General features: G+C 40.3%; 1 protein-coding gene across 1 annotated transcript; it reads left to right on the top strand.

Moving 5' to 3' along the window:
• The first annotated feature begins 1,523 nt into the window (after positions 1 to 1,523).
• On the top strand, positions 1,524 to 15,284 carry LOC124394202 (tripartite motif-containing protein 16-like). Its single transcript, XM_046862336.1, has 9 exons — positions 1,524 to 2,144; positions 7,361 to 7,456; positions 7,989 to 8,222; positions 8,407 to 8,566; positions 9,413 to 9,472; positions 10,775 to 10,834; positions 11,622 to 11,681; positions 14,104 to 14,163; positions 14,269 to 15,284. Exons 1-9 carry the CDS (start codon positions 1,575 to 1,577, stop codon positions 14,784 to 14,786), a joined length of 1,818 nt encoding a protein of 605 aa, XP_046718292.1. The 5' UTR covers positions 1,524 to 1,574; the 3' UTR covers positions 14,787 to 15,284.
• Positions 15,285 to 15,386: the final 102 nt, after the last annotated feature.

Genomic DNA, 15,386 nt, shown 5'->3' with positions numbered 1-15,386 from the left:
AAGCTCAGAATGGAATGGAGTTTTATTTTTGTTTAAAGGCACGATAAACTTAGTGTATGTATACTTCTGACTTTGATGAAAGTGATAATAAAAATACATAAAAATTCTCCCTCACTCGATTCTGACATTTAACAAATGCAAAAATATGTTAATATTTATTGATTTAAAACAGAACGTTTACTCTGATTTAATGTATGACAGTACAGAAATAAAAGTTTTTGTGTTTTTTTTCTGAAGGGTATGTAAATATCTGGTTTCAACTGTATAAATAAAATGAAATGTATGAGTATTTACATCTATGACATTTTAGCATGAGGTAAAATGTGTTAATAGGTGTGCAAAAGAATATGCAAGTGTATGTATTGTGCAATGAGGTGCAATAGACTGAGTGCAGTGGTATTTAGAGTTATGAGAATTAAGTGTGCAGTCTCAGTGTGTGAAACAGAAAAGTGCAAATATGTATGAAATGTAACAGAGTCAGTTGGCAGATGTTATTTGCAGTGAAACTTTACTGGAGTTCACTAATGATTCTGATAACCGGAGGGTAAACTCTATTCTTCAGCCTGACGGCAGTTTGTTGAACAGGCTGTGTGCTGTGAAGAAGATCATCTGTGATTTTTTTGAGCATTTCTCAGACACTGTGTGTGGCTGGGAGTTTATTTCCATGTATGAGGTCTGGATGGAGTTATCTTGAATTAAAGACCACTATGTGCATCTTCTGTCCAGCACATACCTCCACCTCTCCAGGCTCTTCTCAACCTGCTCCCTACTCTCACCACAAATCACAATATCATCCACAAACATCATAATCCATGGAGTCTTCTGTCTGACCTCGTCCAGCAACCTGTCCATCACCACTGCAAACAGAAAAGGGCTCAGAGCTGATTCTTGATGCAGTTCCACCTCCACCTAATATTTTATAAATAAATTACATTTTATAAAATTGAATTAAATTGAATTAAATAGAATAAAATTGGTTTTCTAAAACCTTTCCCTGGTTGGTGTTTTCATGATAGTTCATGATGTTAAGCAGTTCATCCTTATCAAACCATGTACTGATCCCTTATAGCCTGTAGTTGGGTGTGGAGAGATCCTGTAAGAGATCGAGCCCATTAGGAGCGGAATTGTAACTAGATAAAGATGATCTTTCAGAAGAACCTTGGACAAACCAGGGAGTTCATCATGGGCAATGCTGACTTTGGCCACCACAAGAAAGCACAGGAGGTTTCCCAAATAATCAAGAGCAAAATACAGGTTGAAGAAAATAAAAAAAGGAAGGATAAAAGGAAGGAAAAACTTAAAAAAATATATATATCCTTAGCTTTTGTTGTGTGCACCTCAGTGATTGGGTAACATCCCTTGGAGTTATTTCAATAATGTTCACCCCTGCATTTACTGAGAAATGCCTCTTGTCATTTTACAGTCTAAACTTCCTCTTTCTATAAGGCCACACCCATTCTAGCTTTTTCTTAAGCGCACAGACTCAGGAAGCTCATTGCCGAGAAAATAAAACTTTGGAAATCTCTTGTTTACACTGGGTGTGTGAGTACAGAAAAGTGGCTGGCGACGTTTCAATGGATCAAGATCAGTTAAACTGTTCAGAATGTATGTATCTCCTGAAGACTCCTGTGACTCTAAATTGTGGCCACAGCTTCTGTAAGGTGTGTATTAAAGGATGCTCGGATGAGGTTGATGGAAAGCACATCTACAGGTGCCCTCGGTGTAGAGATTCTTCCACCCCAAGGCCTGTTCCACGCAAGAACAAAAATCTACAAAAAATGGTAGGGAAACTTATGAAGAATGTACTCCAAGCTGGTTCTCCTGCCCAGTCTGATGTTGGAACTGAAGATGTGGACTGTGATATCTGCACTGGGAAAAAACGCAAAGCCATCAAGTCCTGTCTAATATGTCAAGCCTCCTTTTGTGAAGCACATCTTAAACCTCATTATCAGTCTCAGGCTTTTAAGCAGCACCAGTTAGTTGAAGCCTGTGCAGATCTCCAAGAAAAGTTCTGTTTTCAACACAACAAACTGATCGAGATCTACTGTCGTACTGACCAAAGCTTCATCTGTTACTTGTGCACGATGGATAAACACAAAGGCCATGATACTGTTGCAGCGAAAGCAGAAAGGACTGAAAAACAGGTAAAAGCTATCTAAAAAATATTTTCAATTTATATATACAGTGAGGAAAATAAGTATTTGAACACCCTGCTATTTTGCAAGTTCTCCCACTTAGAAATCATGGAGGGGTCTGAAATTGTCATCGTAGGTGCATGTCCACTGTGGGAGACATAATCTAAAAAAAAAAAAAAACCAGAAATCACAATATATGATTTTTAAACTATTTATTTGTATGATACAGCTGCAAATAAGTATTTGAACACCTGTCTATCAGCTAGAATTCTGACCCTCAAAGACCTGTTAGTCTGCCTTTAAAATGTCCACCTCCACTACATTTATTATCCTAAATTAGATGCACCTGTTTGAGGTCGTTAGCTGCATAAAGACACCTGTCCACCCCATACAATCAGTAAGAATCCAACTACTAACATGGCCAAGACCAAAGAGCTGTCCAAAGACACTAGAGACAAAATTGTACACCTCCACAAATCTGGAAAGGGCTACAGGGAAATTCCAAAGCAGCTTGGTGAAAAAAGGTCCTCTGTTGGAGCAATCATTAAAAAATGGAAGAAGCTAAACATGACTGTCAATCTCCCTCGGACTGGGACTCCATGCAAGATCTCACCTTGTGGGGTCTCAATTATCCTAAGGAAGGTGAGAAATCAGCTAGAACTACACGGGAGGAGCTGGTCAATGACCTGAAAAGAGCTGGGACCACCATTTCCAAGGATACTGTTGGTAATACACTAAGACATCATGGTTTGAAATCATGCATGGCACGGAAGGTTCCCCTGCTTAAACCAGCACCTGTCCAGGCACGTCTTAAGTTTGCAAATGACCATTTGGATGATCCAGAGGAATCATGGGAGAAAGTCATGTGGTCAGATGAGACCAAAATAGAACTTTTGGGTCATAATTCCACTAAACGTGTTTGGAGGAAGAAGAATGATGAACACCATCCCTACTGTGAAGCATGGGGTTGGTAGCATCATGCTTTGGGGGTGTTTTTCTGCACATGGGACAGGGCGACTGCACTGTATTAAGGAGAGGATGACCGGGGCCATGTATTGTGAGATTTTGGGAAACAACCTCCTTCCCTCAGTTAGAGCATTGAAGATGGGTCGAGGCTGGGTCTTCCAACATGACAATGACCCGAAGCACACAGCCAGGATAACCAAGGAGTGGCTCTGTAAGAAGCATATCAAGGTTCTGGCATGGCCTAGCCAGTCTCCAGACCTAAACCCAATAGAGAATCTTTAGAGGAAGCTCAAACTCTGTGTTTCTCAGCAACAGGCCAGAAACCTGACTGATCTAGAGAAGATCTGTGTGGAGGAGTGGGCCAAAATCCCTCCTGCAGTGATTTCTGGATTTTTTTTTTTTAGATTATGTTTCTCACAGTGGACATGCACCTACAATGACAATTTCAGACCCCAAATCAATTTCAGATGATTTCAAACCATGACGTCTTAGTGTATTACCAACAGTAACCTTTGTAACGGTGGTCCCAGCTCTTTTCAGGTCATTGACCAGCTCCTCCCGTGTAGTTCTCAGCTGATTTCTCACCTTCCTTAGGATCACTGAGACCCCACAAGGTGAGATCTTGCATGGAGCCCCAGTGCGAGGGAGATTGACAGTCATGTTTATTAGCTTCTTCCATTTTTTAATGATTGCTCCAACAGAGGACCTTTTTTCACCAAGCTGCTTGGCAATTTCCCTGTAGCCCTTTCCAGACTTGTGGAGGTGTACAATTTTGTCTCTAGTGTCTTTGGACAGCTCTTTGGTCTTGGTCATGTTAGTAGTTGGATTCTTACTGATTGTATGGGGTGGACAGGTGTCTTTATGCAGCTAACGACCTCAAACAGGTGCATCTAATTTAGGATAATAAATGTAGTGGAGGTGGACATTTTAAAGGCAGACTAACAGGTCTTTGAGGGTCAGAATTCTAGCTGATAGACAGGTGTTCAAATACTTATTTGCAGCTTTATTTGTATTTATACAAATAAATAGTTTAAAAATCATATACTGTGATTTCTGGATTTTTTTTTTTTTAGATTATGTCTCTCACAGTGAACATGCACCTACGATGACAATTTCAGACCCCTCCATGATTTCTAAGTGGGAGAACTTGCAAAATAGCAGGGTGTTCAAATACTTATTTGCCTCACTGTAGGTATATTTTCCATTTAGGTGATTTATTTTATTTATTTTGGAATTATTTATGAGTACACTGTATAATTTATAACATCTGGAACATCCATAATATGCCTACAATTCTATTTGTGAGTGGTCTGAACTGAAACAGATCTGAATTCCGCCAGACCCAAAAATCAACAGTGCATTTCCGCAGGTCTTGATCCTTTTGCAGCTTTATGTATCCATAATTACATAAAACTGATACCCAGTGGTTTTGTGTTTGCGTGTGCCGTTTGCAGGACTTCAACAGGACTGTGAGCAGCTAAAGTGTGCAACTGGAAATAGATCATTGAAGCTTCTGAGGAATTTTATTATTTAGTTTATTGCAAGTGACTTTTGTAGTAAAGAAAGATGTGAGGAAGTAGCTGTGATCCTTGTGAGAGTGAATGTAACTGAGAGAGAATGTCTGTGAAAGGTAATCTGTTTTGTTTTTTGTTTTTTTGGATTGCATTGCTTGCATTTGCGTTGGTTGACTCACAGCCCTGTTATGCGGAAACTATTTACAATAAATAGTAGTATAATAAATAAGGGTATTGGATCCATACATACAGAGATACAGAGATACTTCTGAACATAAGGTGCAGTAGGTAATAATATATGTATATATAGAAATATACAATAAACTGTGGGACATCTGGAAATAGAAAGGAAGACAAGGAGACGTGGTGGTGGAATGAGAAAGTGCAGGAGAGCATAAGGAGAAAGAGGTTGGCAAAACAGAAGTGGGATAGACAGAGTGATGAGAAAAGTAGGCAGGAGTACAAGGAGATGCGGCAGCAGGTTAAGAGGGATGTGGCGAAAGCCAAGGAAAAGGCATATGAGGAGCTGTATGAGAGGTTGGACACTAAGGAAGGAGAAAAGGATTTATACAGATTGGCCAGGCAGAGGGACCGAGCTGGAAAGGATGTACTGCAAGTTAGAGCAGTAAAGGATGGAGAGGAAATGTGTTGACTAGTGAGGAGAGTGTGTTGAGAAGGTGGAGGGAGTATTTTGAGCAGCTGATGAATGAGGAAAATCAGAGAGAGAAGGTTGGATGATGTGGAGTTGGTGAAGCAGGATGTAGATAGGATTAGTAAGGAGGAAGTGAGCAGCGATTAAGAGGATGAAGAGTGGAAAGTCGGTTGGACCAGATGACATACCGGTAGAAGCGTGGAGATGTTTAGGAGAGATGGCAGTGGGTTTTGACCAGATTGTTTAACAGGATTTTGGAAGGTGAGAAGATGCCTGAGGAATGGAGAAGAGTGTGCTGGTACCGATCTTTAAGCATAAAGGAGATGTGCAGACCTGCAGTAACTACAGGGGAATTAAGTTGATCAGTCACACCATGAAGTTATGGGAAAGAGTAGTGGAAGCCAGGCTGAGAGAAGAGGTGACCATCTGTGAGCAACAGTATGGTTTCATGCCGAGGAAGAGCACCACAGATGCCTTATTTGCTTTGAGAATGTTGATGGAGAAGTATAGAGAAGGACAGAAGGAATTGCATTGTGTATTTGTGGATTTAGAAAGCCTACGACAGAGTGCCAAGAGAGGAGTTGTGGTATTGTATGAGGAAGTCAGGTGTGTCAGAGAAGTATGTGAGGGTGGTGCAGGACATGTATGAGGACAGTGTGACAGCAGTGAAGTGTGCAGTAGGTACGACAGACTGGTTTAGGGTGAAGGTTGGACTGCATCAAGGATCGGCCCTGAGCCCTTTCTGTTTGCAGTGGTGATGGACAGGTTGACGGACGAGGTCAGACAGGAGTCTCCCTGGACTATGATGTTTGCGGATGATATTGTGATTTGTTGTGAGTAGGGAGCAGGTTGAGAAGAGCCTGGAGAGGTGGAGATATGCGCTGGAGAGAAGGGGAATGAAACTCAGTAGGAGTAAGACAGAATACATGTGTGTGAATGAGAGGGAGGGCAGTGGAGTGGTGCGGTTGCAGGAGAAGAGCTTCAGAAGGTGGAGGAATTCAGGTACCTGGGGTCAACAGTGCAAAGTAATGGAGAGTGTGTTAGAAGTGAAGAAAAGAGTGCAGGCAGGGTGGAGTGGGTGGAGAAGAGTGACAGGAGTGATTTGTGATAGTAGGGTATCTGCAAAATGAAAGGGAAAGTTTATAGGACTGTGGTGAGACCTGCGATGTTGTATGGATTAGAGACAGTGGCATTGAGTAAAAGACAGGAGGTGGAGCTGGAGGTAGCAGAGCTGAAGATGTTGAGGTTTTCGTTGGGAGTGACGAGGATGGATAAGATTAGAAATGAGTTTATTAGAGGACAGCGCATGTAGGATGTTTTGGTGACAAGGTGAGGAGGCGAGATTGAGATGGTTTGGACATGTGCAGAGGAGGGACATAAATTATATTGGTAGAAGAATGCTGAGGATGGAGCCACCAGGTAGGAGGAAAAGAGGGAGGCCAAGAAGGAGGTTCATGGATGTGGTGAGGAAGACATGCAGGTAGTTGGTGTAAAGAGGCAGATGTAGAGGACAGGGTGGTATGGAGCGGATGATCCGCTGTGGCGACCCCTAATGGGAGCAGCCGAAAGAAGAAGAAGAAGATACAATAAACTGTGCATAGATGTTGGTGATAACATGCTCAAATGACAATGTAATTATTTAAGTATCAATGTTGTATGGTACAGTATATACAGAATAAATATGGGTGGAATATACACTAATGTGATGATAAACAAGTTATGGATTGTGCAAAAATGCATAGTGGATAAGAATAAAACCCCCACAGAAAGTGACAATATTTACTTGAAGTGTATTTTGATATTAGGAAAGTATTGGGCAGCAATGTTTTAACTTTGCGACAATGTTGTTTCTGTCACAATCTTTACACAACACTTATACAATCGACGCGATGCTTCGTCCAAAATTACCGACAATATATATATATATATATATATATATATATATATATATATATATATATATATATATATATATATATATAAAAGATGTTCATGTTAGGAATTTCAAGAATTCATGTTAGTAATTTATTTTATTTTAGCTTTCTCTACAGTTATAATGCAGAGACATTGAAATATATTTAATTTGCTCTCAGAATGAGCTAAAGGAGGAGCAGATTAAATCCCAGCAGATGATCCAGGAGAAGCAGAAGAAGGTGCAGGAGATTAAACAGACTGTGGACACTATTAAGGTGAGGAGCAGCATATAATGAATGTGCAGTCAGTATGTAGGTGTAGTCTGAAACAAAACAACATTGCTGATATTTGTATGTGATGAATGAAAGTCATTTTTAAAGCTGGAAAGATTGTGTGTGTGTGTGTGTGTGTGTGTGTGTGTGTGTGTGTGTGTGTGTGTGTGTGTGTGTAAAATACCGAACAGCTATGTATTATTAGAAGCAAGGTGACTTAGCACATGTAAGTCTGTCATGGGTCGCCCTTTAGGTCTTGGATCTGATCATGGGATTCAGCATTGTTATTCAGGTCTGTAACCGTCCCATTCAACTAGGTACTCAAGCGGTCCTGCTGGAGGCACGGTCTTGTGGTTGGTCACTGAGATGTTCACTTCTTCAGTCAGCTTGAATGTTTGTGTGGCTGTGATCATGAATTGGTTCTTTCCCAGAGCTGTTCAGTAGAGTTTAACTTCCATGGGAACACATACATGTTTAAAGCTTCAGCTTTAAAATGATCTTTATATGAATCAACATTGAGTGTTTCTCCCAACAGAAGTGTTCACAAGCAGCAGTAGATGACAGTGAAAAGATCTTTAATGAGATGATCCGCTCCCTGGAGAAAAGGCGCTTGGAGGTGACGGTGATGATCAAAGATTGGGAGAAAGTTGAACTGAGTCGAGTTGAACAACCCCTGAAGCAACTGGAGCAGGACATCGCTGATCTTCAGAGGAGAGTCAGTGATCTGGAGCAGCTTTCACACACACCTGATCACATCCACTTCCTCCAGGTAACACTCACTGTCTGATCTACAGAGGGCGCTGTTCCTTACAAGGTTTCTTCCTAAAAGCTCAATAAATGATCAGGAACAATAAATGTTCCTGATCACAAGGCTTTGGTCTGATTTATTCTGAGATTCATTCGTTTCTCTCCTACACTTTTCTCCTTCTCTATGATGTGTTTCCTCTCTGTAGAGTTTCCCGTCTCTCTGTGTTTCTCCTGGACTTTACAAGTTAACCAGCTTCACTGTCAATCAACATCTCCCATTTGATGGATTGCAGAAATCTCTCTCAGATCTGAAACAAGAAGTTGAGAAACTCTGTCAGAAGGATTTCAGCAACATTCTTCCACAAGGTAAAGAAGCAAACATTCATTTTTTGTCATAGAAACAAAGGGAAATTTTATGTTACAGGAACAAAAAAAATTAGCAATAGGTTTAGAAATTAGATAAAGATATACATAAAACTACAAAAAGTCAATAGAACTAAGAACTAGCAGACCATTGTGTCTCTAGTGTCAAGGTTATTTATTATTATTCTTTTTTTAGATTAGATTGGATTCAACTCTATTCCCATTGTGCAAGGTACATAGGTACATGTACAAAACCAACCACAAGTGCATAAGTGGCCTATTTATAATAAATAGCAGTGTGATAAAGAAGGGTATGAGGTCCATGTATACAGCAGTGAAGATGAATAATGTACAGAAGGTGCAGTAGGTAATAATATACTGTGCATAGATGTTGTGAGATGATTTTCTCCTTTAACAAGTGGCATTTAGGATTTTCCTACCTTTCTGGGTGGCGATGCATTAGAATGCAAATACACTGACCAGGCATAATTTTATGGACACCAATCAGGCATATATAGGAAATATTATTACCTGCCTAAGATTGTGTTGGTCCCCTTTTTGATGCCAAAACAGTCCTGACCTATCCTGACTTCTTCAGCAATTTAAACTACAGAAGCTTGTCTGCTTCAACATCTGATATGTTTTCTATGCTCTTCAGTGAATAAAATATGGCTTTATGAGATATGCAAATCAGTGCATTCTCTTTTCTTGTATTCGGGGTTGTAGATAGATATATTTTAATTAGACATAATCCTACGTATCTGATGAACACACGTAGTCTGTTGTCTTAAAGCAACTGCCATGAAGGCTGTGAGTTCTTTCATTTTCATGTGCATTTTGTCTTTACAGCTGCAGCAGTTCAGAAGATTTTACCCTTACAACCAGAGAAGAGACATGATTTTCTGCAATGTAGGTGTAAAACACACACACACACACACACACACACACACACACACACACACACACACACACACACACCATAGCAGACAATGGTGTCTCTATGGTCAAGTCAAGTCGAGTCAAGTCAATTCAAGTTTCTTTCTATTGTTTTACAAAATTTAACAGTGAAGGTGAACAATGTGTATTTATCCCTGATGAGCAGCCATGGTGACTGTGGTGAAGGAGAAACTCTCTTAGATGTTATGAGGGAGAAACCTTAAAAGGAACCAGACTCAAAAGCGGAACCTCATCCTCATTTGGGTGATATTAAGAGTTTGATCATAAATCTTTCAACAATACAGAACACTGGAGAGTGAGAACTAACATGAGTACTGAAATGTAAGATTATAAGTGATGTTCTTTCTACAGTCCTATACAGGTAATTTGGCAATATGGCAAGGGAATTTGTATTTAAATTTTTATTAAAATAGGTTATATTAGATTCAACTTTATTGTCATTGTGCAGAGTAGATGTACAGGGCCAAAGAAATGCAGTTCGCATCTAACCAAAAGTGCATAAGTGTTCTATTTACAATAAATAGCAGTGTTATAAATAGTGGCTTACCTGTTTAGTGCAGTAACCACAGGAAAAAAACTTTACAATAGGTAACAAAAAGGTATCTGTTATACTTTATATTTAAAGTGCATTTGAAAAGTATTCAATTGGATTGAGGGTATTTCTGCAATTCTTCAAGGCAATTCCTCTCAAGCTGGACAGGTTTGATAGGAAACGTCTATGAACAGCCACTCCAGAGATGTCCATTAGGGTTCAAGTCAAGGCTCTGGCTGGACCTGTCATTGATGCGTGACTCAGAGACAAGGACCCAAATGAAGGATGCCACGAGGGTAATAGAAAGCAGGCTAAAATAAAAAGTAGCAATGGGGCAAAAGCAAAAACAAAGTCCAAAAAAACTGTCCAGGGTCTTAACACCAACAAACAGGGCAATGCAGGCAGAGACTAAACTAAATCCAAAAAGCCAATAAGACAATCTGGCCAGGAGTAAATGTTTTAGGTATCCTTAAATAGAGGGTGGCATGGGAAAAATGGCAAGATGGCCACCGACCCTAAAGGGCGCGCCGCGACCCCCTGAAGTGCGTGCTGTGAAACCGGAATATCCTGACAGTACCCCCCCTCCACGGCCCTCTCAAGACGGCCCTGATTTGCCCTTGTCTCTGTGGAGTAAGAGGCGGCAGAGAGAAAAGGGTGGCAGCTGGCATGAGCGCTGTGAGTTCTTCCATTGTCATGTGCATTTTGTCTCTTTGTCTCTACAGCTGCAGCAATTCAGAAGAGTTTACCCTCACAAACAAAGAAGAAAGATGATTTTTTGCAATGTAGGTGTAAAACACTTACACACACAATAAGTCAAAAGTGTTCAGTGCAGTAACCACAGGAAAAAAGCTTTACAACAGGTAACAAAAGTGTCTAAGGTATCCTTAAATACAGGGTGGCGCGGGAAAAACGGCAAGATGGCCGCCGACCCTAAAAAAAAGTGCGCGCTGTGAAACCGGAAGACCCTGACAGTACCCCCCTCTATGGCCCTCTTTTGCCCTTGTCTCTGGGAAGTAAGGACCTCTGACCTCCATAGAGGGCGTCGCTCCGCCTCGGACCTGACCTGGACCAAGCTTGGCCGAAGAGACAGGCTGAGGGGTGTGCTTGGCAGGGCAGAAAGGCAGAGCCATGATCTCGGCAGGTCAGGAGAGCAGGGAGATACACATCAATATTGAAGACAAAATGTTTTGCTTCTTTACTTTTGAGAGACTTTGCACCTTTAAGATACACTAATTATACCAAATCATCTTACGTTTATATTACCAATGAACCTAATAAGTTGCAAAATTGTTCCTCCAGCTGCCTCGTTTTACTAACAGCCTCTTTTCCATACATTTTGTTGTCAGGTACCAACTTTTTTGAGACGTGTTGCAGCCATCATGTTAAAAATTAGTTTAAAATTTTCTTAAAATGGTAAATTTTCAACATCTGATATGTTTTCTATGTTCTGTGAATAAAAGACATAGACATAATCCTACATGTTTGAAGAACACACTGTCTTAATGCAACTGCCATGAGTGCTGTGAGTTCTTTCATTGTCATGTGCATTTTGACTCTGTGTCTCTACAGCTGCAGCAATTCAGAAGAGTTTACCCTCACAACCGAAGAGGAGAAATGATTTTCTGCAATGTAGGTGTAAAACACACACACACACACACACACACACACACACACACACACACACACACACACACACACACAGTTAAATTAACTGAGCACTAGCAGACCGTAGTGTCTCTAGTGGCAAGGTTATTTATTTATATTAAATTTTTTTAATTAGATTAGATTAGATTTAACTTTATTGTCATTGTGTATGGTAGATGTAGACCACTTTAAAACATTCATAGAGTCGTTCTTAATCCACTCCTGTGTGGTCTTGGCTGTGTGTTTAGGGTCATTTTTATGTAGCAAGGTAAAACTTCGGCTGTCTTCCGTTTTAATATACAATAAACTAAAGTCTAAACTAATGACTGGTACTCTATCTATCTATCTATCTATCTATCTATCTATCTATCTATCTATCTATCTATCTATCTATCTATCTATCTATCTATCTATCTATCTATCTATCTAATTTAAATTCAAATTCAAATTTGAATTATTTGTCACATACACATTCATACAGAGTATGTATTTGACTGTCCGACTTGAAAACATGGAAGAAATACAATATAGGACAAAAATAAATGTTTGGCGACGCCGCAAATACGGTCGCTTAAATCCTTATGCTTGCCCATTTTTCCTGCTTCTAACACGTCAATTTTGAAGACAAAATGTTCACCTCACAACCTTTCTAATATATCCTACAGACTAACAGATCCTGTGATGAAGAGATAATCAGTGTTATAATGTTCACCAGGCAATGGTCATAATGTTATGCCTGGTGAGTGTATAAATTCTTCTGTATCATCGCTTACTGTCATTTTTGTGAGGAAGTGCTGTGCTTCCTGGGTGGGATTGGGCCACCACTTTTGCAGCTCCAGCAACTCTTGCGTGGAAGGATAGAGTCTTCTGACCAGATACAACTCTCTGTTGGTGTAGGTTATTCTCCAGGTGGATTTTCAATAATGGATAAATGTTTTGGGTGGGGTGATTTTTTTCTGGTGTGTGTTTAAAGCCCGTATTCTCCACCACTGTAGTGACTTGCTGTACAAGGGGTAAAACACAGGGCACTGGACTCGATTGTTTACTAATATAGATGGCTGTTATTATTGCAGTGCTGCCTGTGGGCCCGAAGATCACAGGCATTTGATATTGATTTTCAGCCTTGTCACTTGCACACACAGATTTTCCCAGAACCTTTTGATATTATGTACTATAGATCAGCGGTCCCCAACCTTTTTGGGCTACGGACCGGATTAATGTCAGACAATATTTTCACGGACCGGTTTAATGTCGGACAATTTTTTCACGGACCGGCCTTTAAGGTGTGGCGGATAAATACAACAAAATAAAATAATATTTTCTAAATATAATAATAATCATAAATCCACTGTGTTGTTTTTTTGTTCATTTTGCTTGCTTGTGGGTTTGTATTTAGCGGTAATGTATTATGTGTTAGCAGCCGGAGTAGCACCTTTAAGAAGGTAGTGGATGGAGGTAAGACACGTGACAGAGGCATCATGACCTGCATCAAGAGTGAGTCATAGACATATACAAATCCGGTTATTTTACAAAATAAAACATCGTTCAGAATCAGATAATAACTAAAACAAAAATAATGTAAGTTATAAATACTTATTCTCAAACTGTTTCACAATTTGAAAAGGCAGTTCTTTTACAGACTGGTGAAGCTCTGCCCATCTTTACTTCTGAGAGACCAAATCATCTTAGTGACATGTTACCAAAGAACCTAATGACGTGCAAAATATTTCTCCAGCTGTTACATTTTACTAACACTCACTTTTCCAGACATTTTGTTGTCAGGTCTCAAAAAAAGTTGAGACAATTGGCTTCTTCCATTAGGGGGCGCCACAGTGGATCATCCGTCCCCATACCCACCTGTTTTTTTACATCTGCCGCTTTTACACCAACTATCTGCATGTCTTCCTTCTCCACATCCATAAACTTCCTCCTTGGTCTTCCTCTTTTCCTCCTTCCTGGTAGCTCCATCCTCAGCATTCTTCTACTGATATACCTCATGTCCCTCCTCTGCAAACCATCTCAGTCTCACCACCCTCACCTTGTCTCCAAAACGTCCTATATGCACTGTCCCTCTAATAATAATAAAAAATATGTGTTATTAAATTTAAATTTAAGATATTTTATAAAACATTTAAAGTGACTTGATATTTTCCTTAAAATGGTACATTTTCAACATCTGATATGTTTTCTATGCTCTTCTGTAAATAAAATATGGCTTTATGAGATATGCAAATCAGTGCATTCTCTTTTCTAGAACTCGGGGTTGTAGATAGATATATTTTAATCCTGTGATTTTGATCGACGAGTTTGAATCGAGAGTTTGATGAACACACTGTCTTAAAGCAACTGCCATGAGCGCTGTGAGTTCTTCAATTGTCATGCGCATTTTGTCTCTGTGTCTCTACAGCTGCAGCAGTTCAGAAGCATTTACCCTCACAACCAGAGAATAGAGATGAATTTCTGCAATGTAGGTGTAAAACACACACACACACACACACACACACACACACACACACACACACACACACACACCGTGATTAGTATCTAACCTGTGGACATTTTATTTTTATAGATTTCTGTAATCTGACTCTGGATCCCAACACGGCACATCATCAACTCATTCTGTCTGAGAACAACACAGTGGTGAAGCGCATCATCACAGAAGAAGAATACTCTGATCATCCAGAGAGGTTTGACTACTGGTCTCAGGTGTTGTGTAAGGAGAGTGTGTGTGGACGCTGTTACTGGGAGGTTGAGTGGAGCGGTGATGTGGCCATATCAGTCTCATATAAAGATATCAGCAGAAAAGGAGAAGGTGATGAGAGTTTGCTTGGATACAACACTCAGTCCTGGAGTCTGGTGTGTTTTTTGTCTTCTGTTTGTTTCTGTCACAACAGCATTAACACTGAGCTCCAAGGTCCAGCATTCACCAGAATAGGAGTGTATGTGGATCACAGTGCAGGAACTCTGTCCTTCTACAGCGTCTCTGATACGATGAGGCTCCTCCACAAAGTCCAAACCACATTCACTCAACCTCTATACGCTGGATTCTGTATTGGTTCTTATGACTCAACTGTGAATTTATTTTAAAATAAAATGTTCGAATAGCAGTGCAGAACTGTGCTGTTCTCTTAGTCTGCTGCTCTTCTATGAGCATGAACAAAATTTAATATCCAACAACAATATATTTAAGTAATTATCTGATTCAGAAAAATAGCTAGAAATCTACAGGGCCTGTGAAAAGTGTGGAAACACTGGATCTTTTTTCGGGTTTTGAGGCACATGCATGCTTCTTTATATTCTATGCAACAAATTCAGTAAAAAACAAAAACACTTAAGAATCACACAACACTCAAGAGTCCAAACAGGACATTTTTGTCTCTATCAGAAGAACTTGTGTAAGACAGAAAAAAATGTCACAGATATAGACCAGGCGTCAGAAACCGGGATTAAACCACAATGTATTTATTGACGATAAACCTTATAAAGGGGAAAGGTAATGGGGAACAGGTGTAGGTGATTAGAGCAGGGAGAGGCTGAGTAAGAGTTAGAGCCTTTGAGGGAGGCATTGCTTGGTGGTTCCCTGACATTAACCCCAAGGGTGGCTCCTGACGCCCCAAACCTACCTTCGCCAGGTGGGCCAGGGCACTACGAGGAGGGTCTCGCCACCGGTCCAGGGTGGGTGGAGGG

The sequence above is a fragment of the Silurus meridionalis genome, chromosome 12, assembly GCF_014805685.1.
Source record: "Silurus meridionalis isolate SWU-2019-XX chromosome 12, ASM1480568v1, whole genome shotgun sequence".
NCBI classification, from domain to species: Eukaryota; Metazoa; Chordata; class Actinopteri; order Siluriformes; family Siluridae; genus Silurus; species Silurus meridionalis.
This window is presented reverse-complemented; position numbering and strand designations above follow the sequence as displayed.

Excerpts from the sequence above, each read along its gene's own strand:
- LOC124394202 (XM_046862336.1), top strand. The coding sequence starts at position 1,575 with ATGGATCAAGATCAGTTAAACTGTTCAGAATGTATGTATCTCCTGAAG. Across the intron at positions 2,145-7,360 it reads CAGAAAGGACTGAAAAACAG|AATGAGCTAAAGGAGGAGCA; the intron begins GTAAAAGCTATC and ends ATTTGCTCTCAG. Across the intron at positions 14,164-14,268 it reads TAGAGATGAATTTCTGCAAT|ATTTCTGTAATCTGACTCTG; the intron begins GTAGGTGTAAAA and ends TTATTTTTATAG.